Source organism: Ictidomys tridecemlineatus, chromosome 15 (genome assembly GCF_052094955.1).
Source record: "Ictidomys tridecemlineatus isolate mIctTri1 chromosome 15, mIctTri1.hap1, whole genome shotgun sequence".
In the NCBI taxonomy this organism is placed as follows: Eukaryota; Metazoa; Chordata; class Mammalia; order Rodentia; family Sciuridae; genus Ictidomys; species Ictidomys tridecemlineatus.
Genome location: NC_135491.1, coordinates 48,892,526 through 48,917,780, shown reverse-complemented (window position 1 = coordinate 48,917,780; position 25,255 = coordinate 48,892,526). Strand labels below are relative to the sequence as shown.

The following is a 25,255-nucleotide window of genomic DNA, read 5'->3' as shown; positions in this document are numbered from 1 at the left end:
TCCTTCAAGATTTATCCTTCAGTTCAGCCCAAGCAGCACAGAGATTTCCATTTCTCCCTCTTACCTCCCCTGGAGACACAATGCTTATTTCTTTTTTGTACTGGGGTTTGAACCCAAGGGAGCTTACCACTAGGCTGAGCTATGTCTCCAGTCCTTTTTTTTCCCTCCAGTTCTTTTAAATTTGTGTGTTTTTGTTTGTTTGTTTTTATTTTGATACAGGGTCTGTTGCTGAGACTGGTCTTGAATTTGCGATCTTCCTGCCTCAGCCTGCTGAGTTGCTGGGATTACAGGCATGTGCCACTGTGCCTGGTAAGACTATTTCATCTCTTAACAGCTTCAGTAGGTTGATCTGGGCTATGGTTCATATGGTCAATATACAGAAAAAGATCTGGTGAGCAGTGAATGAAACTGATCTCTCAGCTCACGTGTGACAAACTGTGAGGCTAGAACCCAGCTTTTCACCAGGAACAACCGAGGAGCTTGTTAAATATGCAGATGTGCTGGCCTGGAGAGGGGTCATATGTGTATTTGTGCATGATATGTAAAACTTCAGGAGCTTAAAAACAACTGCTATGAAACACTACTGCTTTGTGTGTGGTAAGAGGTGTGGGATACAGGGGGTTAAACCCAGGGTACTTTACACTGAGCTACTTCCCCAGTCCTTTTTTTTTTTTTTTTTGAGACAGGGTCTCAACTAAGTGGCTGAGGGTCTTGCCAAGATGCTGAGGCTGTCCTTGAATTTGCAATGCTTCTTCCTCAGCCTCCTGAGTCACTAGGATTACAGGCATGCACCAACACATCCGTAGGACACTGCTTCTTTTTGATGCATCTCCATGCAAATTCCCTCAGTAACGCCTCGCCACCTTTGTGTTGTAGCATCTTGGAGTGAAAACTTAAAACTCTAACTACAAATGCCTAGAGGGTATGCAAATGTGGTGTGAGCCCTAAATGAAGAATCTTGAAATATTTGACTAGAAGCACAGGAATGATAATTTTGGTTTTGAAAACTGGTGCTCACCATAGGAGGGTTCAGGCTCCCAAAGACAGAGATGTAGACTGTGGACCTGTGTTCTCCGGTGACCTGGGTCCTCAGGCCCAAAGGCAAGTGCACAGTGCTGTGGGGGGGTATGGTCCCATAGGGGGTAGGGCTGCAAAGCAGCACAGGAGGCTGGTCCTCACACACCTGGAGAGACAAGTCAGGGAGATAAGCAAGCCACGCAGGACATGGAACAAAGAGCATAACAATTTATTTTGAAACAAATGTTGTCCTGAGTCTATGGAGGTTCTTTAGAAATGTCTCATTGCCCAGCAAGTCAATGGGCACAAGCACCCAAATAGGCCAAAAGGAAGTTTGGCTGAGTGCAGTGTGAATATGGCCCTGAATCCAAAGTGTTCAGCACAGGGAGATGCAGAAACGATCCACAATGTGGATGAGCTCAGGACAGCGGCCTTCCATGGCCAAGTCCTTAACCTGGCTCCCTAGGCTTTCCTGCTTCACCCCCCCCCCACCCCCACCTTGCCCAGCTGCATTCCAGTGGTTGAGGCCACACCTCTGGCACTTCTGAACACATGATGCTGCTTCCCTCCTCTAACCCTTTGATCTATCTGGCATACTCTTCTTGAATTTCCCCAGGTGCCCCCACACTCAAGGGTGGGAGGTCTGCCTCCAGGGAGCGTCCTATAAAGTCCTTTTCCACAGCCTACACTGGACAGCAGTCACCATCTGCACATGCATCTTCTTCCTGGGCTGGAGACCTCTTAGTGCAGGCCTGGGCCCTGAGCTCTCTGCCTAGCTACTTTCTGACCCCAAGTATATACTCAGCATGTTTTTAAAATGAGGAATGAATAACTGTCACCCAATATTCACCCATATGCATTCCTTACAGCCCTTTTTAATAGCAAGTACTAGCTTGTATGTAACAAGAAAGCTCTAAAAATCCTACAGTCAGGCAAGTTTGAGTGATTCTGAGAAACACTTCTGAGGGCTTCAGCTCCCTGGGAGAAGGGGGCACAGTTTCATCTTCTGAAGCTTCCCACAGTCCTTCTGCCTCTGGTCTGGCCTAGCACAGCCTAATCACAGCCCACCTCCCTGTGTAGCTGTCCTCTGCTAAGCCCCACTGATCCCAGGGCAAAAGGCAAATCCAGCAATACTGGTCCAAGTGTTGATATTTTGCTCACTTATGTTTTTTTTAATTAATTTTGATTTCTTAGAATATGGCATAAAAACATGATGTATCTACATGATGTCTGTTTGGCTCCCCTTAAATTTTATGCCCAAGCCAGTGTTCTACCCTATTCTCAGCCCTGCTGTGCAGAAACTGCGTCCCTTGACCCCAGGTCCAGGCTGTACTCTGACTGCACTGCAGTGCACAGGGCCAGCTGTTCTGTTTGACATGTCCACCCTTTGGTTTCAGTTTTTGTCTCAGAGAAGCCCAGAAGAGAACTCTAATTCCCTCTTTTGCATAATAGCCCAAGGACTAGGGAGAGGTAGCCTGCCTATCCTCCCTGTTCCAGACTGAACACTTGAGTTGGCTCCTCTCATGACTTAGATTTGTAGATGATATGGGTCACATTTTTGGTTACTCCAAACATGACACATTTTTTTTAATCTCCCATTAAAAATACAATGATAAGATCAAAGGCAAATTCTTGGTTGTGGTTTGGCCAGGGGCTACTGACCTCCTTTAGCTGTAGCCCAACCTGTACTGGTTCTGTGGCTCCTTTACTGCTCTTTTAATTCATATTGAACTGTAGCCATTAAGCCTACTTGACCTTTTTGCATGAATTTATATTTGAGTATTGTACTTATATTAATGAGGTTTTTTGGGGGAGGGGCAGGTGGGTACCAGGGGTGCTTAACCACTAAGCCACATCTCCAGCCTTTTTATTTTTTATTTTTAGACAGGGTCTCACTAAGGGCTTGCTTAGGGCCTTGCTAAGTTGTTGAGGCTGGGTTTGAACTTGTGATCCTCCTGCCTCAGCCTCCAAGGCCAATGAAATTACAGGTGTGTGCCATCGCATCTGGCTACACTACTGAATTTTAAAGCCAAATGCATTCTTGGTAAATTGTATGTCATTAGTAACCTTCCATTACTCTAATCTGTACAGATCTTTCATCCATATGTGAACTGTTTTGTCTCTCACCTGGCCAGGTAGAGTGGCATATGGACAGACATGTTTCCTAAGACATTAAGAGACAATACCTCCTCCTTCCTTTTCTTCCACTTCTGTTCTTCTGGTTCAACAAGTCCATTTATAAATATTGCATTGCTTTATCTTGGTGATGATGTTCAAACCACAGCCCTGGGCATAAATGAAAACTTCTAGCTCATTTCCCATGCTTGGTTAGTTTAAAGGCAATTATTTGCAGGTGCACTTCTGCATGTTGGCTTAATTGACACTTTCCCTTCTTTATCAAGGGCAATTTCCCTGGGAAATTAACAACTGTTTACACCTGCAGCTGCTCACTCATGCAGATGGCAATCCAGCTGTGGCTTTATAACCCCATCCCCAACCTATCCGAGGGTTAAAAATCAGAATTACATAACGGAATGTGTTCAGGATGATGGCTCTTCAGAAGGATGTGTCTTTCTCATCCAGAAATCCAATGGGAGAAAAATGAATACCAAGGAAGAATAAAATAATTCACCTGAGGCAGGATCTCATAGTATCCTGGAAGGTCATCAGGATTGACAAGTTGGATCATTTTCTCATAGGGGTAATTCAGGAAGCAGCGCCCAAAGTCCACCTCTGCATTCACCAATTGGAGCGCAGGTACAACACATCTGCTCGAAGAAACACATTAAACAATTCAAAAATAGCTTGTTGACATACAGAGAATGCAGAGTCCTAAGTTAAATGCATTTGTCACTGTCATATAGAAGTTTTTCTTTAATAAATACATTAATCATTTTCAGATTTTTCTCTCCTGTCACTCCTCTCTCCTAGCTCCCAGTCACTATTTTTTATTTAATCAAAAAAGGAATAGAAGCAGAACTCCTTCGACTGCTGTCTTGATGGGTAATGACTCAAGCTTCCATTGCTTTTCGACCTGGCTTTCCTTTAGTAAAGGGCCCCATGCTACAAGTTCCTTAGGGTCTGTTCCCATGTCGAGCAGGACTAAAGCCACCAGCATGGAGTCCTAACTAGCTGTGAACTTTGGACCAGCCAGAAAGTCCCCCAAGGACTAGCAACAGCTCACATCATCTAGATAATGGTGATAATTCTAATTCCTATGCAGAACAGCTGTCTGGGGTGTGTGGGCTCAGGCAGCTGCTCGGCCCAGAACTGGCTCTGTGACAGTGGTTCTGATGTGGAGGGTTGGGCAGGGGGAGAGGAAGGGAGAGCTGTGTGTAGCAGAGAGAGGAAACGAAGCCCTGTGTTTGGAGTTGGTCTGTTATTAGTGGACTTGGGTTAATTTTGTGTCTGTAGCTCTTGGTGTCTGACATGCCTTATGTCATTATTGTAACGTACGGTGCAATGGTGAAGAGTACCGGCTTTTCAACTAGACAGAGCCAGGTTCCGTGCTGACCTCACTAAACGCAACCTGTGTCACTCTGGGCCAGGAGCTCTCTCTCATGGAGTCCCACTTCTCTCACAGGTAAAATGAAGGTCATTCTGGGGACTGACACTGGCATTACTAACTCTTCTTTGGTGTCGTGGGGAGCACAGGAGGACATGTGAGTGGAGGGCAGAGCCTTGTGCCAGGTTAGTGCACAGTGAGAGGAAGGGCACCCGTGGTGACAGCATGGCAAGGTGCCACTGCTGGCTCTCTCAGAGAGTCACTTTGGGGAATGAGTTCTAAAAGCAACTCTTCTGGTGGAGTCAGAGAGCAGTTCCTGCAGATTACACCAAAAGGAACGACATGAAAGTGCCTTTCTTTAACCTCGAAGCTTGTGATTTAGCATGAGACGAGTGTTCATTTTTAGCTAGAATGGAACTTGTCAGTTGACCCCATGACTCTCTTAAAGCTAATCCTTTGCACCTAATGCTGTGACTCAGAGGGTTGATAATATTTCACTGGGGTCACAGAGTATATGTTAGTAGGCAATTCATAGCCTCTTTAGGTTTTTTTTTTTTTTTTTTTAAGTCAGGACTTCCTATTGAGAGCTGTAGGGAAAAGGATCTGGAGAGTATGAGAAAAAGCCCACACAGAAAACCAATGCAAGCTAGATTAAAAGGCAAACTCAAATACAGAAAGGACCACATCAAAGGGTTTTGGCTGTTTTCAATCAATCAAACAAAAAAGTTTAGGTCTTGAAAGAATACTAAGTAAGCCAAGGCACCTCAGTGGGTTCCTTCTTCTACCCAGAGGGAAGTCTCATTCTAGTTCTTTCAGGGTTGGAATTTGCCTTCAGTTATGTCCAAGACACACAAAATGGTGCCACTTATTCTCTCCCCACCGACCAGTCGTCTGTACCTTCTTTACGGTATATCTTCCTAAGATTTATGAGAGACCTAAATTCTAGAGATTGACAGATTAGCATTATTGGTTTTACTAAGCCAATTTCTCTCTTCTGTATACATAGCATTTCATCCATATACTTTAAAAAGTCCCTGATCCGAACACTTTTGCTTTGGGTAGAGTGGGGTCTCATGAGTTTACTTAGGACCTTGTCACCATCAGTAGGTGACACTACCTGCCTGGAGCTAGGTCAGGAAGACACAGTCAACAAATGGCAGAGCCAGGGTTTTAACCTGACTCCAGAGCTCCTTGCTGCCTCCCTCAAAAGAGAGAGAAGTTGGTGATGGTCCTGAGCAGTTCTGATTCTAAGAGATGAGCCTTATTTGTGGGGCTCACTCACAGCCTGCAAGTCAAGTCATGCTTATGGATGTCCAGGAGCAGGAACATGTTGGCTAACGGTATCTTCCACTGCAGGATAACCTAACCCTTCCAGCTGCCTGATTCTGGAGCACTTAATTGGAAGGTGACAATGAAACCAGCAACTCATCATCCCTTCCTGCTAACCCCTTTTTGCTTATACTCTTTTGACAGTTAGAATCACTGGAGAACATTTTTTTTTTTTTAAACAGGGCTGAACACATGCAACCCTTTGCATCCCCATCAAAGGTGCTTTAGAAACATTTGCTGTTCTAAAGTTTTGTAGTTTGGATTCAATTTCCCTTCCTGGGAAGGCAGAACAAGTCCAGTGTTCACTAGCTGGCAGGCGAGCTGCCTTCTGGGAGGCAGCCCCTTGCTGAGCTCAGAGGGCTCTCTGGAAGAGAGGAAGCAGGTAAGTGATACCTGGCTGTAATTAAGAGCGCCAGCACTTCTTCTCCAATGCCCTCCACATCCACCACCAGCGCCAGCTCATATTTCTTCACAGTGTTGGAGCATAAGGTCACCTGGAAAGGAAAGGTGAAAAGTTGCTGACCTCCACAGTGGGGACAGGAGCTGGGGGAGGACAATGCTCATCATGGGGGTGGGAGGGGATTCTAAGTGCTTTATAGCTGTATAGCACTATATATTTTTAGCTGAAAATGTAATATTGCTGGGTCAGGACACCCTGGCTATGTTCAAAGGCCAGGTTAGAAACCAAACTTACTTTCAGTACAATAGGTCTGTTCATTTCTGAGCTGGTTTTACCAAAGAAACTACTTGTCCATGCAAGGGAAATGATGACCATGAAGCATGAGAAATGCCAGACAAACTGATCACAGAAATTAAAAGTGTTCCTTATACCTCTTGATTATATGGATTATGACAATTAAATACACTGATTTACAAAATACAATGAATTTCTCTTACATTGTAATCAATGAAAATCATCATATGGGTTGCAGAAACTGGCATAAGAAATCAACCCCTTTCCCCTGGCAATATTCACTACCAGAGCAGAAACTGGGAAGCTCCAAAGAAAAGTCCATGCGAGGACGGTATCTAACCAGAACATGTTATCCTATAAACTTATTTGCTGCTATCAAACTTTATATTTAGGCTTTTGAAAGCCTTGTTACAACTTCTAATTGCTTTAAAATGATTTGTGCTGGAAGAGATCCTTGTAAGTCTAGAAGACAACTTCTTGCATGGGTTAAAGGCTTTTCCATCTATAAATTATGTATTGAGTGTTAATTAAAACTGTTTTGCTTGCAGAGGGAATCACTGGATGCAAATTTGAGTCTACACAGAGCTGGCTGAAGTGCAGATCAGAAGGGAAAATTGAAGCTTAGAGAAAGCTTTTCTGGACATAAAGGAGAAATAGAGTGAAGATGAAGTCAATGAATTGCAAAGAGAACCCGCTGGATTTGGAGAGCAGCAGAGCGTCATGGGGGTGGCTGTAATCCCTTGTTTATACTTCCAGGCTGTGGGTGAGAAGGAAGAAGAGCAAGGGCTTGTGGCAGAGGCTGCAAGAGACCTGCTGCATAGTTAAAAATCTTCCTGTGCCATCTGGCAGAGGCAAAAGGAAAGATAGGTAATATGAGGGATGAGCATTACTAAGTAACAAATAAATCAATCCATTGCAGTAGTACTTTTTTTTTTTTTTTAAACCAGGAGCGTCATAGTTAGCAATCTTGATAAATTGCAATGATGGGTGATATCGTCAAAACTCACTCAACCTCTGGAGAAGCGCATGAAAGAATTGAAAACTCCCAGAAAAGATTCAGGATGAGTGGATGTGAGGTGAGATATTTAAGAAGCATTAAAAAACAAGTTTGGGGAATAAAATGATAGCTGGATTAAATATTCAATGGTAGGAACTAAAGTGAAAATCACCATCTTTAGCTGTGAAGTCTTGATCTTTTTCTTCCCTAGCAAGTATAAAATTATTTCAGTTTAACAGCCTTCAATATTTCTAGACCTCACCAGAGAAGCAAAAGTGAGGCAAGATAGCTAAAACCTTTCTCAGTTATCGTGAATTAATTCTGCTGTTGGCACGGTGAGACCACAACCAAGGCACTGCACTATCCTGATTTCAAGGGGAAGTCAGGGGTGAATGTGCAGCCTCCTCACTGCTCTCCATGGGTCTACTTCTTTAGCACTGATGGCAACTTCACACCCACGTTCACTGTGAGGTCCAGATTCCTATTACAAATCTGAATAAGCTAGCTACCATCTATGCCATAAGTCTGGATATTTATTGGTAGGAAGGACCCAAGTCTGAAGGAAAGGAGAATGTAGCTATTGATGAATTCTTCAAAGGTTTTCATTAGTACTGATGGTATACTACCTATTTAGAGCAATGGTTTCACTAGAAATACCTAGAAGTCACTGTTCTAGCGGAGGCATCTAGATTAATCCGGATCCACTTGGGCAGAGCCCATTTCTTTGCCCAAGGTGTTTGTTTCTGGCTTCTCATGCCACAGTGGTTTACTTCTGGTGGGCCTGATTTCCATGTGACTTCACAGACGCACCCTCCCACTGCCACTGGATACAATAGAGAGCCCTCGGCAAGGTCCTGATGGCTGCTGAAGTTTGGCTGCTGAAGTTTGGCTGCTGGGCTCTGTGTGCCGGAAGGCTGTGCACTTTACCTTGATAGCAGCAAATCCCTGGGAGCGAATGGTGCCACAGTTGGGGGTGATGGTGAATTCTTTTGGTTTCATTGTGAGTATCTCTTCATCAGCCCTAGATGGTCTGTTGATTAAATCCTTCTCAGAAAATGCTGTACTTTGGGGGCCAAGGCCATCTCCAGGGACACGTAGTTTGAAGGTCATGGGGATCAAAGATGTGTTATTGAGGGAACAAGTCAAAGTGTGAGGAAATCCTGGAAAACAAAATACGAGGTGCCAAATAAAACTCCCTCCCAGCCTCCGTTGGCCATCGACCTCCCCTAGCTCAACTTCTACAATGAATTGTTCACAATTCATAGCTACTTACCTCTGCCTTGCCCTAAATATTGTTTTCAGTCACCTAATCAACAGATTTCATTCATTCATTATTTACTCATTCATTCATTCAATGAATATTTATTATGCATTTACTATGTAGCCGGTTAAACAGTAGATACAAAACAAACCCCTTGATTGGCAGGCCCCTCCAAAGAAACAACCTCTATTATTTGTTTTCTGAGTTGTGCTGTAGACGTGTATTTTGCATGAATACATATTTTTAGCAGAGACTCATGCTCCTTTCCTAAAAGATATGGATCTTCCTTTCAGCAGACAATAAAGTGAACTCTGATTTTGGATTCCCTGGGTGGCCACTGTATCTGTGGATCACTTTCAGAACAACACAAATTTTCTATAATCACAGGAAAACACAGTGCTTGTCTCTATTAGATACAAACCCTGCTCTTCTACCTTGAACCTGGCTGAAAATATATATATATACACACAAACACACACACACATACACACACATACATACACATATATATTATATATGTTATATATATAATACACACACACACACACACACACACACACACACAATGGGTCTCTTTAAGAGTCTTCTCTTGGAACTTCCAGAGGAACTGATAGGAAGTCAGTTTCACAGTGGTAATTATCATATGACTTTTCTGAACATGCCCAGTAATGACTCTTGAAACTAGACATCTTACTCTATGCTACCTGACCAGCTAGGGGTTGAATGCTCTACAAATATAGGGTGGACTAGGAAAAGAAGGTCCTATCAGGAGTCAGATGGGTCTTCAAACCACTACCCAGACTATTTCCCTGGAGTCAGAAGTTTTTCATAGAATAAAGTCAGTTATAACCTCCTAGTTAAAATAATTCCTGGTACTAGTATCTGGAATACCCCACTTGTCAAGAATCCTAAAGAAAGGGTCTATTAGTTGTCAAGGACTGAATTGTTGTTAATAAGAATGCTGTTCTAGATTTCTGATTATATCCAATCCTAACACCATTCCACCTCTAGTTCTACCTCAGTTGTCGACATCTATGTTCCCTTCAGTTAGTGTCTAGTAGACAAAGAGTCAATATGTATTTGCCTTTTCTTGGAGTAATTAACAACAAAAATGATTTAGGGATTCACAGAGGAGTATTATTTAAATACTCCTCCCAGTATTTAAATAATAAGTTAGAGGGTAGCATTCTTAGGAGGTTTGATTCTCCTTCCACAGACATAATTTACCTGACCTAAAAAGGCCCCTATGAAGATTTCTTGAAAGAAACTAGCAGGGCTGGGGTTGTAGCTCAGCAGCAGAGCATGTGTGAGGCACTGGGTTGGATTCTCAGCACCACATATAAGTACATAAATAAAATAAAGGTCCATTGGCAATAAAATTTTTAAAAAACTTAACAGATGGAAATTGTAAGGCTGCACATATACACACAAAAGAACAAAAAATAATTATTTAAAAAGATGATACATCATTTGGAATCTGGCCTTGTACTGAAGAATGGACCCTATCTGAAATAGAGTATTTAACTGATGCAGAAACCTGTGAGATGAAAAATTAAATCACAGTGTAGAGACTTTTGGGATCTGTGGAGTATTTTAGACGATGATTCCTAATTTTTCTAGCAAAATAAAAATCTCCACAAAGCAAAGGAAAATGTGTGGATAGATCATTATGCAAATCAGGTGGCACTTTGTAGTTGTTCACAGAAATAATTCAGAATTTCAGAAATCAATAAACACATATACACAATCCATTTTGGACACATAAGATGTACCCTTGGGTTTAGAAAACCAGCGTTGCATAGGATGGGGATCTTCTGTCTACTCCTGTGGTCTCTGGCATACCAACTATGCTACTAAATCTGAGATGGTCTTTGGTCAAAATGTTGTACCAAACATCCCAGCAGAAAAGAGATAATCTCTGACTAAGAATCAATGGGAGGCCTGAGGTTGTGGCTCAGTGGTAGAGAGCTTGCCTGGCACAAGTGAGATACTGGGTTGGATCCTCAATACTACATAAAAACAGATAAATAAAATAAAGCCATGTGGCCATCTATAACTAAAAGAAAAAATGAAAAAGAATATCTATATATTCAAGAAGTCTTCATAGGGGATATATATATAATTTTAAAAAAGAATCAATGGGAAACTTTCTCCTTTGTAGCTGGGGACAAAGCTTGGCAATGACCAGCTCCTACTTTGCAACCTATGAAACTGTGCAAGTGAGACATGGGTTTTGAGAATGGAGATGGACAGTGCCCAAACCACGAAGTTCAGAATATGCACTTTTGAGTGTCTGAAAATACTTTATATGGATTTGAACCTTCCTATACAGAAACGTGACTGCTACAACTGTGACTGAGAGATTGTAGGTTATAATTTTTCTGCTTAGAAATATCACCTGATACTAGAAGAATTGCAAAGAATCTTACCATTTGCTAACCATTTGACCCCACATTTCAGAATCTATAATCTTTGAGAAATGTAGAGCACAAAAATAGTATTATGGATTTTAAATTAGCTGGGACCTCTGAGGCTCTTGGAGCTCCTTGGTGAAGAGTGTTGCCTTTGCTTCTATGGGCCTTGGATCAAGTGAGCCTCCTCTGGAACTCATGGTCTATTCGCTTTATGAAATAATAACAAGACCCATGCGAATGCAAATCTTTCACTGATCTGAGGCAACCTTGCTTCATGTAGATATAACTAATATTGTAAAACACCAACTCATCCATCAGTTCAAGCTTTCCCCCAAAACACCCACCCTCAGAATCTCTCCCCCTTTCAACCTGAAGAACAAGTGCTCAGTACATCATTACACTGATGAAAGTCTTTAACCTGAAAACCTCATTGCCCTATCTTCCAGTACCATTACTGTTTTAAGATATCCACTGTTTGTCAAATGATTTTTTTTAGTATGTATTTTTTCTCTCCAGTAGTTTTTAAGATTTTTATCTTTATTTTTAATGTTCTTTAGTTTCACTATGATGTTACTGTATCTGGCTATACACTCTAAGTACAAATATTTGTTTTTAAAATTTCTCAGCTATCATTTCTCCAAATAGTGCTTTTGGGCTATTTTCATTCCTTTTCCTAAAACTCCTATTAGATTCATGTTGGAAATTTTTTTTTTTTTTTTTTTTTTTTATTGATTGTTCAAAACATTACAGAGCTCAAGACATATCATCTTTCATACATTCGACTCAATTGAGATTTGAACTCCCCAAATACATAATACAGACTCACTTCTGTTACATACTCACGTTTTTACATAATGGCATATTAGTGACTGTTGTATTCTGCTACCTTTCCTATCCCCTACTATCCCCCCTCCCCTCCCCTCCCCTCCCATCTTCCCTCTCTACCTCCTCTGCTGTTGTTCAGTTCTCTCCCCTTTTTTCCCCCCACCCCCTTTCCCCTCATAACCTCTTATAATTTTGTGTATCACTGAAGGTCTCCTACCATTTCCATATGTTTTCCCTTCTCTCTTCCTTTCTCTCCCCCCATTCGTCTTAGTTTACTGGTAGTCTTTTCCTCATGCTCTTCCTTCCTGTTCTATTCTTAGTGGCTCTCTTTATATCAAAGAAGACATTTGACATTTGTTTTTTAGGGCTTGGCTAGCTTCACTTAGCATAATCTGCTCTAATGCCATCCATTTCCCTGCAAATTCTATGATTTTGTCGTTTCTTAGTGCTGCATAATACTCCATTGTGTATAGCTGCCACAATTTTTTTATCCACTCGTCTATTGAAGGGCATCTAGGTTGGTTCCACAGTCTAGCTATTGTGAATTGTGCTGCTATAATCATTGATGTGGCCGTATCCGTATAGTGTGCTCTTTTAAGGTCCTCAGGGAATAGTCCAAGAAGGGCAATAGCTGGGTCAAATGGTGGATCCATTCCCAGCTTTCCCAGGAATCTCCATACTGCTTTCCAAATTGGCCTCACCATTTTGCAGTCCCACCAGCAGTGAACAAGTGTGCCCTTTTCCCCACATCCTCGCCAACACTTATTGTTGTTTGACTTCATAATGGCTGCCAATCTTACAGGAGTGAAATGGTATCTTAGGGTGGTTTTGATTTGCATTTCTCTGATTGCTAGAGATGGTGAGCATTTTCTCATGTGCTTGTGGATTGATTGTATGTCCTCCTCTGAGAAATGTCTGTTCAGGTCCTTGGCCCATTTGTTGATTGGATTATTTGTTATCTTATTGTTTAATTTTTTGAGTTCTTTGTACATTCTGGATATTAGGGCTCTATCTGAGGTGTGAGGGGTAAAAATTTGTTCCCAGGATGTAGGCTCTCTATTTACCTCTTTTACTGTTTCTCTTGCTGAGAAAAAACTTTTTAGTTTAAGTAGGTCCCATTTGTTTATTCTTGTTATTAACTCTTGGGCTACGGGCGTTCTATTAAGGAATTTGGAGCCCGACCCCACAATATGTAGATCATAGCCAACTTTTCCTTCTATCAGACGCAGTGTCTCTGTTTTTATATCTAGCTCCTTGATCCATTTTGAGTTAACTTTTGTGGCTGGCGAGAGAAAGGGATTCAATTTCATTTTGTTGCATATGGATTTCCAATTTTCCCACATGTTGGAAATTTTAAATCTATTTTTCTTGTTTCCCTTTCATATATGTTAACTCTTTTGCTTTAAGTGCTATGTTCTGCATGAATTTCTCAATACTAGTGAATTGTTAATAGACAAGTTTTACATCTGACTGCCAGAATTTGAGGAGTTCAAGTGGAGGGCAAGGGAAAAAGGTGAAGGATTCTCATAATTCAATGAGTTGAGTTGTGCTTAATTCCTAAATATCTATATAATACTCCTATTCTTAGCTGCACCTGATGTGCACAAGTCTATAAATTCTTTTGTTCATCTACTTCACAGGTAATTCTCATGCCAGCTTCCAAGCTGTGTGGATGCAGTTAAGTGATAGGTGGGGGTTTAATTGCTGCATCTAGAATCTACAACTCATGTTGCATTAAGAATTCAAATAAAAGAAACATTATTGAATGCATTTATTTTTAAATTAAAAAGCTACCATAAAAGCTTTTGTCCAGTGATGATAATTTCTTGTAAATAAAATCTGTCTCATGGGTATATTTAAGAAAATGCCTGCATTCTGCTAGAAACATATTGCTTCACATATCCTTACCATTCTTTATCCAATGATAGTCTAGCTTCTGTAGCTACCTGTTCCTGGGACTCACCAGTGGCCTCCACTCAACTTGGAGCACACTAACAAGAATTCTAACTATTCATGTTAGAAGTAGCTCCATTAAAAATCACCTATATTGGGGCTGGGGATGTAGCTCAGTGGTATAGTGCTTGCCTAGCACTTGTGAGGCCCTGGGTTTGATCCTCAGTAACACATAAAAATAAATAAATAAAATAAAGGTATTGTGTCCATCTACAACTAAAAATATATTTTAAAAATCACTTATTTTATGATGTATTTAAGGTTTTTGATACTCACTTGAAATTGTAAAGACTTGGAAGCAAATGTAGCATTTTGAGGAAATCAGTGTGTTTGTGTGTGTGTGTGTGTGTGTGTGTGTGTGCGCGCGCGCGCACGTGTGTGTGTGTGTGTGTGTGCGTGTTTGTATTTTATCAATATTGTTAGACCTCACTGGAGAAGTAGAAGTGAGGAAATACAGCTAAAATTTTTATCAGTTAACCATAAAATAATCTTGCTGAGCCTATATATGTATTTATGTATGTGTATATACATATATATATATATGCACATATTTTCACTTTGTCATTTTCTGTTGAAATGCAATAGGTAAGAGACCTTGGTGTTTTTAAGTATTTGAAGTCTAGATAAAAGAATTTCACATATTCTTTTGGCTCAATAATTGGCTTGCCATTGGTATATAGCACTTATACTAACATTTTAGAGCTGCACAATAGTCTAGATTGCAGAGAAAGAATCAGTGTGAGATTTCTTGTAGTAACTGGCTTCAACTGCTTGTTTAGGTTTGTTTCTTCCTGTAGGGTGACATGATACGGAACACGTTGTCCACTTGTCCTAGCGTGGGACTTGGTATTGTGATGCTATGAAGAGTGTGCTGCATCATGCTCCAATTGCCCAGCCCTCTCCCAGAACACAGGGTGCACTGTTTGGGGTTCATCTGGCTGCACAGGCCTTCGGGAATGTGAATATGCCTCACACTGTGTACCAGACAGTCACCTCTGAGAGACTGTGCCTCTATTAATTGGCCACTAGATGATTTTCGAATTGAATATCATTTTCATTTTCCTTCAGAAGAGCCTGTCACTAAAATATACCATAAACATTCATGAAAATCACCTGGCCATTTTATGCTATAGTAATAGGCATACTATTTCATTTATACAGATTTTCCTATAGACTATAGCTTATGCAATATAATGTACATGGGGCATTGTACATAATATACATAAATAATGTGTTTGGAGTAAAGAAAACTGTCATGACCTTCAAATGTAAAATAACTGACAAAGATATTATTATTAAAGTTTTTGTATAGAACTTTAATATTTAATATATTTTTCCTCACAGTAGAAGGGTCCACTCAAAATGAAGTAAGACAAAGTGGCAGGCACCAAAGCAAAACAGGGCAGATTACGATCTGTACTTAAACTATCATTGCTCAATCTTTTTTTTAATTATCACTTGCTAAAAAAAAGAGTAAATTAATTGCTAAATCAAAGAAAATCAATTAATTAAATTTGATTTGAATTAGATTTAAGTTCTCCCCAATAAGAACAATTAAGCACTAAGGAATAAAATTTTGGGGGAGGTAGAATTGAACTTTGAAAGATCCTTCACCATTGTTAAATGTAAGTTTTGGGGTTTTTAAAAATTTCACCACCAAAGAACCAATTTTTGGCTCAATAATTGCCTCATTTTTATTGATAGTACATGCATTTAGACACATCACAATTAAAATACAAATTCTGCTCCTGCTGTGTGACCTCAGGAAGTTATTTGTTTCAAGCTCAGTGCTTCCTCCTCTTAATTAGAGAGATTAAATAGTAACTCTGTGCAGGGTTGCTAAAAGGTTTAAATGCCTTGCTGCATGTAATCCACTTAGCAGTGACTAAAGCTCAAGACAGCCAGTAAGAGGAGCTTCTGCTGCTGCTGTTATCATCATTTTTATTAGCAGGGAAGCTTAGGAAGAAACAGCTCAGCGAGGCAACTGAGTGAGACATAACATAAAAACACAGCAGAGCCTTCAACTTGGAGTGATAGAACACATGAATCAAAACACACTTGAGTTCACCTTGAACCTGCAAGCAACTCTGCAAAAAGGCTGCTGGACAGCTGGCAAGTCAGAATCTGCATTGAAATAGAGCACAGGATGTTCAGATAAGGAGAGCACTGGTGCCCACCTAGTCTCATTGCTAGAGGAGAGGAGACAGTAGTGGCCTGAAGGCTCTTAGTGCCCAGGACACAGCTACCACTTTCACATAAGCTGGGAAATGGCACCAAAATACCACTGCCATGGAGGAAGAAAGGATCAATTCTACGTCTTGACTATTGCCTAGTGAAAAAAATGGTAAGAAAGATGATTTGCAAGCCTTCCTCCTCCTGTGTAGAGACAACAGAAATTCTATCTAATTTCTAAACTTAAAATGGAAAATTACTCACCATAGGAAATATCCCCAAAGTGCAGAGCAGGAACATTAAAATGAAAGGTGGGTCCAATGACACAGCCTCTGAAAGTGGGGAGTAGGGAGGGAATCCAATGAATTCAACGTAATGATGAGAAACCACAGAGAGGGCAAGGACAAAACCATAACTAGGCATGAAATCAATTACGGAATCCAGGAAACTATGAGATGATAGTCTTTCACAGTGGCCCTAAAATTATTTTCAAGACTCAAACCATGGGTTTGTCTTGATGCTGGGTTAATTTATAACCCCATTCTTAACAGGGAATGGGGCAGAGGCAGAGCAGACAGATCACCCAACCTCGCCCAGAATGAAGTTAATCTGGATGAGACACATATAATGTAAGGTGATTAACTCATCAAGAAATACAAATTATAGGTTCATCATATAGTAAACATCAAGGATACCATGATCCCTGTCCAAGGCTTCATAAAACTGTTTCAATTCCATCTTACCACCACTTCACTGTGACCTTGGCCAGTCACTTCACCTCTATTAGCCTCAGTTTCTCTGACTCCAGAGAAAAGAAAGGACTAGACTGAGTGACCTTGAAGGACCTTTTATTCCAAATGCTGATCTTTTTCTCAAAGCAGCCAAAGTAAAATAGATTAGACTTCATCAAAATATAAAAAGATATGTGCGTCAAAGGTCACTATTAAGAAAGTAAAAAGACAACCTACAGAATGGGAGAAGGATAGCACAGTTATGAAGAAGCAGGACTTCATCATCTTGGAGAGATGTTCTATCCTAAAGTTAGTAATAGAGATATCCTGCAATTTCTAGTGTACTTCAGGTGGTAGATAGAATAATAGTTCCCCAAAATGTCTTTGTTCAAATCCCCAGAACCTGTGAGTATGTTAGGTTACGTGGCAAAGGGGAATCAAGGTGGCAGATGGAATTACTGTTGCTAGTGAACTGTGCTATCCTTCTCCCATTCTGTAGGTTGTCTTTTAACTTTCTTGATAGTGACCATCATTTTCTTGAAGCATACATCATTTTATATTTTGATGAAGTCTAAACTATTTTACTTTGGCTGCTTTGAGAAATTACTGCCTAATTCAAAATTAAAATCAGATATATGTATGCCTAAATTTTTTTCTAACAACTTTATAGGGTTTAGTAGGGTTTAGTTTTTTTGTTTTTTTTTTACATTTAGGTCTTTGATGCTGAGGAAATTCCCTCCTATTCCTACTTTGTTGGACTTTTTAAATTTTAAAATCATGATGGTTGCTGAATCTGGGGGAATGATGTTTTTGTATTTATTGAGATAATCAGGTAGTCTTTTACTTCATTCCATTAATACTGCATGACATTAATGTTGTAATACATTGATTGATTTTCATAAGTTGAGTCATCCTTGCATTCCTAGGATGAATCCCACTTGGTCATGATGTACAATCCTTTTCATATGTTGCTGGATTTTTGTTTGCTACTGTTTTGTCAAGGATTTTTGTGTCTGTATCAATAAAGGTTATTGGGAACCAGATGAATTGCTTATCATGAGATGTCAGTTGTTATGGAGGTAGAAAGTGGGTTGACTTTCATGTAATGTGAAGATGTACTTCTGTCCTTCCCATTTGTACAAATATCTAATGGATGCCAATCAGGGGACGGGATAAATATGGTGTGCCTTCTTAAAGAGTCAATATTATTCAAATATTTGGAAAACCACCCCAATTTTTAATATAATAACAAACCTATTTTATAGAAGAGCCTATAAAAGTCTTATGGATATTTCAAATAAAACTTCATACTTAAAAGAAAAACCAGATTGTGACAGGCTGCCTGGGCCATGCTACAGAAGCCTTGAGACATATCCATTCACTCTCCTTGAGTATTGGGGTTGTTATTAGTTAACTAGGGCTGCCATTATAAAATACCACAGACTTGCAGCTTAAACAACAGAACTTGTAGGTGGAGGTCTTCTCTTGTGTCCTTATCTGGCCTTTCTCTTTTTTTAAAAAAAATCTTTTTTTTCTTTAGTTGTCAACGGGCCTTTATTTTTTATTTATATACGATGCTGAGAATCGAACCCAGCAACTTTCACATGTGAGGCAGGTGCTCTACCACTGAGCTACAGCCCCAGCCCCTCATCTGGCCTTTTTCTATGTGTGTCTGTGTCCCAATTTCCTCATCTCAAAAGGACATCAGTCACCTGAGCACAGCCCAACCTTATGACCTCATATTCACTTAATTACCTACTTTCAGGCTCTCTCCAAGAATCACCATAGTCTAAGATACTGGATGGTAGGACTTCAATATTTGAACTTTGAGGGGACACAATTCAGTCCATAACAGGGACACTTAGGTAGACTTCTAGAATAAATGAAAATCATCTTTGAACTGATCTTGAGATTCTGAATTACAAGTAGGTATCATGAAATCAGTAAATTTTCCTAGGATCCTTCAGGCCACAAGTGTCTGTTTCTTTTCTACGTTACACTTCAAGAAGGATCTCAGTTTGCACATAGGGGTGGAGGAAAAGACTAGCAGCAACCATAATAAAGAGACTGTCATGGAAATTAACAACCTGTTGCCGGGAGATTTAAAAAGGAGTCAGAGCAATATTTCTCGAAGATATGATCTTTCTATTTGAAAGATATGGCCTTTTAAAGTACCAGGAATCAAAGTTGTGTATCTGCTTAATGGGTTGGTAACAGAGAACTTCTTTTCAAAACCCGAGGACAAATTCTGCTATTAATGACTTTCAATTATCACAAGCAGCTGAGAAAGCCATCAAGAGACTTCTAGCATAAAAGGTGCAAGAATCTAGGCTGGGCTGAAGGACATTATAAGTGGATTCTCTTACATTGCTTGAAGGCATTCTAGGTAAGATCATTTAAAGATTTCCCTTAAAGTAAAAATGAAGATGAAGGTTTAGAGAAACTGTTATTACATCTAAAGCTTAGGAGAGAAGATGATTTTATCAGGTGTTACTGTAATAATTCATTTTATCTAAACATCCCAAAGCAAAGAGTAACTAGAAACTAGTGTTTAAATCCTTATTCTAAAAGGTTAAAATTTATAGAAAAACTAGATCTCCAAATAGGATCTCTATCCCTAGTATAATAGATCACACTTGTTCATTAGGGAAGCATCAGGGTAAATCTGACACACTCCATTAAGTTGAGGCGTTTACATTGGCAAAGACAGTTTTGGGCATCTAAGATGTGATCTAGTTTTTAAGTTCAAGAAGGCAGTAAGTGAAAACTTTGGTTAGTTTCCACATTAGTTATAAATGTAGCTTACCTAATGGTCAGTTTCACAGGCTCTGGTGACCCATGGACATTGATCAGGAACTCCTCTTCAAAGTGCCCCAGGATGGCAGAACTGAAGCTTATCTGGATAGCTTGGACTCCTCTTGGTTGAATGATCCCCTCTTTGGGACAGAAAACAAAGCAGGCCCCCAACGGCGTAGTTGAAGGGGTCACGTTGAAGAGGGCATCGATGCAGCCTTTGTTGGACAGTATCGCCTGTGTCGATAAAAGGCAAGGATGAAAAGGTCAAGGGACCTGAGATCAACTTTCAAGGAAGCAACGTGGCTGTATTATTTAACACCTACACAGGGAAAGTCGCAGGAATTAGAACCAAAGGAAAGCTCTCGGGGGACAAGAACAGTTTGATGTTTCGAATGTTTGAAGATAGGATTCTTAGGCCAGAATGTAAGTGAATAACTTCATTTTAAAGAGGACATTCTTTAAAATGTCCTCTTTAAAATGAAGTTATTCACTTACACTCATGCTATCAAGTCTGATCATAATCCCTTTTATTGATGAAGAGTCTTAAAATACACTTTTTGGTTGATATTATCTATAAAGTAATCAAGGGAAGGTAGCTACTTTCCATTAAGTGAGAAGGCTGAAGTTAAATGGCATACTGAAGAGCAAAAGCAAGTCAGAATGGAGGGGCAGGAAATACCTGAGCCTATGCTTATCATGTAGCTTTAAGAACATACACTAGACCTTGTGGATTTCAGATGACAGGGATTCTCTCTGTAGCACCATCAGTAACTGTTTTGGACTCCTAGGCAAACAATGGCTTTGCTATAGAGAAGTTTTATTTTTCTATGATACTGTTCTTGGAACCAGGATGCCACCCATAGTTGACTGCACATTAGGTTTTGTGTGGCCGGAGCTCAGGCCAGGTATTTTGAGTCCTCTGCCTCTTGCCTTCATCTCCTGCCACTCATCACAGCTGCAGCATTATATTCTCAGCCTCCAAAGACACCACATCAACGCTGTCCTTATACCTAAAGGGTGAACAAACAGCATGCTCTCTTGATTTATACAGGAACTGCCCTCAACCTGCACTTAAGGCATTAGAGGTCAAAGGGCACAGAGACATTAATAAGGTTAGCAGGAAAGTGTGAGGCATGTCAGGAATCTGGAATCCAGGGAGGAGGATTCTCAGATGTAGACAGAGGTCAGCAATATAAGCTGATCTTGAAGAGGACAATATTTGCAATGGACTGAGTGGGGACAGAGGAAATAGTGGTTGACTAGTTTGGATTACTACTTGGAAAGATGAGTGGTGAAAAGTGAGGATGGGAGTGGCAAAGTGGTGAGAAAATATTTTTAGAGGAGCTGGAATACTTTTGTATTAAATGAGATAATGCACACTCAATGACCAGTCCAGAAAAAGCCCCCATCAAGTAAGGCCTATTGTTGTCAGCAGAGAAGGGAGCTATGTGACCAAGGCAGAGAAAGGGGCTATGTGACCAAGGATGTAAACTGAGGAGAAAGAGTTCAGGGATCAAGCTGTGTCAGTAAGAGTAGTAGCTTAGAAAGAGTCAGTGGTGCATGCGTGTAATCCCAGCAGCTCAGGAGGCTGAGGCAGGAGGATTGTGAGTTCAAAGCTGGCCTCAGCAATTTATCAAGGCCCTAAGCAACTCTGCAAGACCCTGGCTCTAAATAAAATATAAAAAAAGGGCTGGGGATGTGGCTCAGTCATTAAGTACCCCTGGGTTCAATCCCTGGTACCAAAAAAAAAAAAAAAAAGTCAGTGGACTCTGCAGAAAGAGATGGCCACTTCTGCCAAGAAAAGATGGCCAGTTCACTAAAGCAATCCATAAATAAAGGCTGCTTGCTGTTTGACTCATCTTTTTATGTTTGTTTTCTATCTCCCTTGTTCCAAGTTCCCTGGTAGCCTGGTTGGTGCTTCACCCTTTAGCCCTTTTAATGAGACCACATAGAAAAGTGATTATGGCCAGAAACTCTGGAGCCAAACTGCCCGAGTTCAAATCCCAACCTTGCCATTAACTTACTGGCTGTGTAACTCTGGACAATCTCCTTACCTTCTATGAGCCTCAGTTTCTCCATCTGTGCTATTAATTTCTCATACTTCTCATAGAAAATTAAATTTATTAATTTGAATAATTTGTAGAATAGTAATAATGCTTGCAAGTGATAGTGGCTATTATTTGTGTCCCCAGTGCTAAGCAGAATGGATACAGAATTTACCTGTGCTTAAGAAGTGACAGGCACATGCTAGTGGTAACTTGAAGGCCCCCTATTCTCTCTGAGAAAATGTACAAATTGCCTTTTTGTTTCTTTTCTTTTTATTTTATTTTATTTATTTATTTATTTTCTGGTTAAAAGCTTTTAAAAAAGTACTATTTTTACCCAGATTTTCTATAGTTTTTTTCACAGTTTACAATTCCTCCATTTTCAAAAATCTGCATGTCATTCTCCTACCTCTTGACAAAGGAGGTCCTATTTATAAACACAGAATCCAGGAAATAGTTTGGAACATGATTCTGGGGCCTTGTGATTACTGGTGATACTCTTATCTTTGTGGTCCAACTCCTGGGAGAAGGGAACATTTATAATAAAACTTCATCTCCCATTTGTTTTCCTTCTTAATTACGCTGGGGAAGAGTGTATTCTCTGGGGTTATGGTTTATTCTTTATATATCTGCTAAGCTCAGCAATGACTAACGGCAATAGTTATTCAAATTTGTCTCTTGCAGGTAATATAATAAATTGAAAGAGAGACGCAATGAGGCATCAGCATTAAATGCGCAGAGAGTGCAAAACACTCCCATGAGACATACCTCACCATGTCCTTCCTGCCACTGCTCCACTCTCCGAGCTGTCTGATCTGATGCATCTCCTCACCTAGCACTTTAGCTGGCTGTGATTCGCTTTACTGCTAAAATCTGGCAGGGTGGGGTGGGGGTCGGGGTAGGGAGGCCGGGCTGGAGGGAGAGAAGTGGCCTAAAGTACACTTCTGTTAAATTTGTAAGAAATTATTATTACGCTCAGGGAAACCCTAACTATTTTGCATCAAAACTAAAGGTTCTTTTCTGGCGTGGCTTCTGTAAAGATGAAAGGGAAAATCACACTGCATGAGTTACAGGAGGAATACTAATTAATAAGAACTATTGCCCTTTTCCCTCGACCTAAGGGACTCTTCCCTCAAGTGCAACATAGAACAATGCAGAATATAGCTGTACCACTTTTCATTTTTTGACACTCCTGTGACCGACTTCTTCATTCAAATCGTATTCTTATGTATGCTCCATTTCCTCGTGACATTAACATCTCTGCTTTCCTTTTGCATCACCCCATTTAGGCTGTAATTACCCTAGAGAATGTAGAGATGAAGGACACTGTGCCCCCACCAGGTTAGGCAAGGTTTAGAGCTGAGCTGGCTGGATTTTGCCCAGGGTAGAGAGTGGGAGGCTGAGATCCTGACAGATTGAAAGGCCAGCAAAGGGCCTTCTATTCCCAGAACAGGACAGAGGGCGCTGGTAACATGGGGGTCACAACATTTACAAGCGGTGTGACTGGCCAACTTACTTAAGTCCTCTGGCAGCCAGGTTTGCTGTTTCCTGATCCCCTTTCCTTGTTTTTGCTGACAGTCTGGCCACATTCCCCAGCCTCTTTGCAGTCACATATGGATAATGGAATGTGAATGAAAGTCCCATGTGTCACCTCCTATAAAAATCTCATGTACATTCCTGTATGCTCTTTCCCCTCCTGCCAGCATGACACAGGTGAGGCCACAATCTTGTAGGCCCATAGTAGGGATGGCTGAGCAGAAGATGGAAGGAACCTTAGTTCCAGATTATCCACTGGAGAGGAGCATCTACTGAACCTTTGGTTTGGATCTACCCAGCATTACCTTAACTAGTAAATCTTCCCTAAGCCTCAGCTTACTCAGCTATAAAGTGGGAACTAATTGAACCCATTCTGTAGGGTTTTTGAGGACTAACTAAATGTCAAAGCACTAGAACTATCTCAACACACATTAATAGCCATGTTGTTGAGGGGATAACCTTATGCCTTATATTTCTCAGTGTAAAATAGGCAGAATAAAGCCTATCTTCCACAGCTTTGTAAGGAACATTTAGAAATCTCTCTCTCTCTCTCTCTCTCTCTCTCTCTCTCTCTTTCTTTCTCTCTCTCTCTCACACACACACACACAGAACATGACTTGCCATTCATTAAATAACTACATTTATAACCTCTTTAAATACCAATATACATGATTTTAGAAATTTCTAAAAGAAATTTCAATGGTTATAGTTTGATAGTGTAAAAATGTGCTTTAGAAATAAATTTAAAGATAAGGTGACATTGGAGTGACTTTGACCCTGAAGTACCCATGAGACCACCTTGTAAAATTCCATTTTCTATTCCGTTGGGAAGACAAAGCAGGGAAGGTCTCCTCTAGTAACCATGATGACTATTTTTTAAAACATGGATTGGAGAATAGGGCATTCCGAGAAAATTCTTTATGAGAAAACAGCTAGCCTCATTAAGACATTCTAGAAAATGTAAAAAGTTCTCTTTCCTCTGATCTGGAGGATTTATGTTGTCAGGGAACAAGCATTAAACAGATGGGAAGATGTATTTATGGTTTCCCCCTTTGAAATCTACAAAACGAAGAGGATAAAACCAATTAAATGATGGCTTGATGCTTTTCAGCTTTTAGTGAAGTTCAAGGGGGCTGAGGCTGAGAAAGTTGCTTCTCTCAACAGGGTGAGGCGAGAGGAGTCTGCATTTGGGGTCTGGATGAGAATAAGTGGTGGGAAAAGGATGTGACTGAACAAACTTCCTATCAAATAAAAAACACAAAATAAAAAAAATTTTAAAACTAAGTATCATTTGAAGTCTCATTGAAAGATTGTAGTGCTCACCTCATAGCAATGTACAGATCCAATGAAAACTTTCCCAATATCCAGCAGTTCAAAGTTGAAGTGAATTTTAGGGCCCATTCCTTCCCCTTTGATTCGCAGAGGCAGACGGATCTCTCGGCCTATAAAAATAATTCAGACTTGGAACCCCAAATGGTGCTTTATCACCCCAAATTACCCCATGACGTCTCACCTAGGGTAAAAAAATCACATGTCCTGACTCCCTGCACTACATTGAGGGAACTGAAATTGAACCAATGCAGGTTTATCTTTAGGAAACAGGAGTACTGCTGGCGACTCACCTTTAGGGAACGGCGTATATTGCAATTTAGGCTGACATTTTAGAAGGAAAAAGACAATTAAAAAATTTAATCTCCAGGCGCAGCAAGACAAATACCACAGGTTTTCACTCACGTGCAGAAGCAGAAAAAGTGGCTCTCATAAAAGTAGAGAGTAGAATAATGATTATCAGAGGCTGAGAAGGCAGGGGGAAGAGGATAGGGAAGGATTGGTTAACAGTACAAAAATACAGCTTGGCAGGAGGATTAAATTGTAGTGTTCTGTAGCACAGTAGGGTGACTAGAACTGACAATAATTTATGGTATATTTAAAAATAGCTAGAAGAGAGGATTTTGAATGTTCTCAACACAAAAAAAATGA

General features: G+C 40.4%; 1 protein-coding gene and 1 long non-coding RNA gene across 9 annotated transcripts in view; one reads left to right on the top strand and one right to left on the bottom strand.

Annotated features, from left to right (window-relative positions):
- Nucleotides 1-25,255, bottom strand: part of Hydin (HYDIN axonemal central pair apparatus protein) — a 358,781-nt gene that overhangs the window by 201,129 nt on the left and 132,397 nt on the right. For 7 of the 8 annotated variants that reach the window (XR_013430979.1, XM_078032635.1, XM_078032636.1 and 4 more), the window contains 7 exons: nucleotides 24,599-24,717; nucleotides 19,705-19,928; nucleotides 16,432-16,499; nucleotides 8,470-8,702; nucleotides 6,245-6,345; nucleotides 3,650-3,785; nucleotides 1,019-1,183 (listed from right to left, as the gene is read on the bottom strand). Coding sequence is in view for 7 of the 8 variants with exons in the window: in XM_078032635.1 (XP_077888761.1) it covers nucleotides 1,019-1,183; nucleotides 3,650-3,785; nucleotides 6,245-6,345; nucleotides 8,470-8,702; nucleotides 16,432-16,499; nucleotides 19,705-19,928; nucleotides 24,599-24,717 (1,046 nt within the window). In the remaining variant the exon portion in view is untranslated. The remainder of the gene's footprint in view (nucleotides 1-1,018; nucleotides 1,184-3,649; nucleotides 3,786-6,244; nucleotides 6,346-8,469; nucleotides 8,703-16,431; nucleotides 16,500-19,704; nucleotides 19,929-24,598; nucleotides 24,718-25,255) is intronic. The other variant, XM_078032641.1, reaches the window with a different exon arrangement.
- On the top strand, nucleotides 59-7,466 carry LOC144370900 (uncharacterized). The gene is made up of 2 exons (XR_013430981.1): nucleotides 59-309; nucleotides 7,094-7,466. It is a non-coding gene; the product is annotated as an uncharacterized LOC144370900 (long non-coding RNA).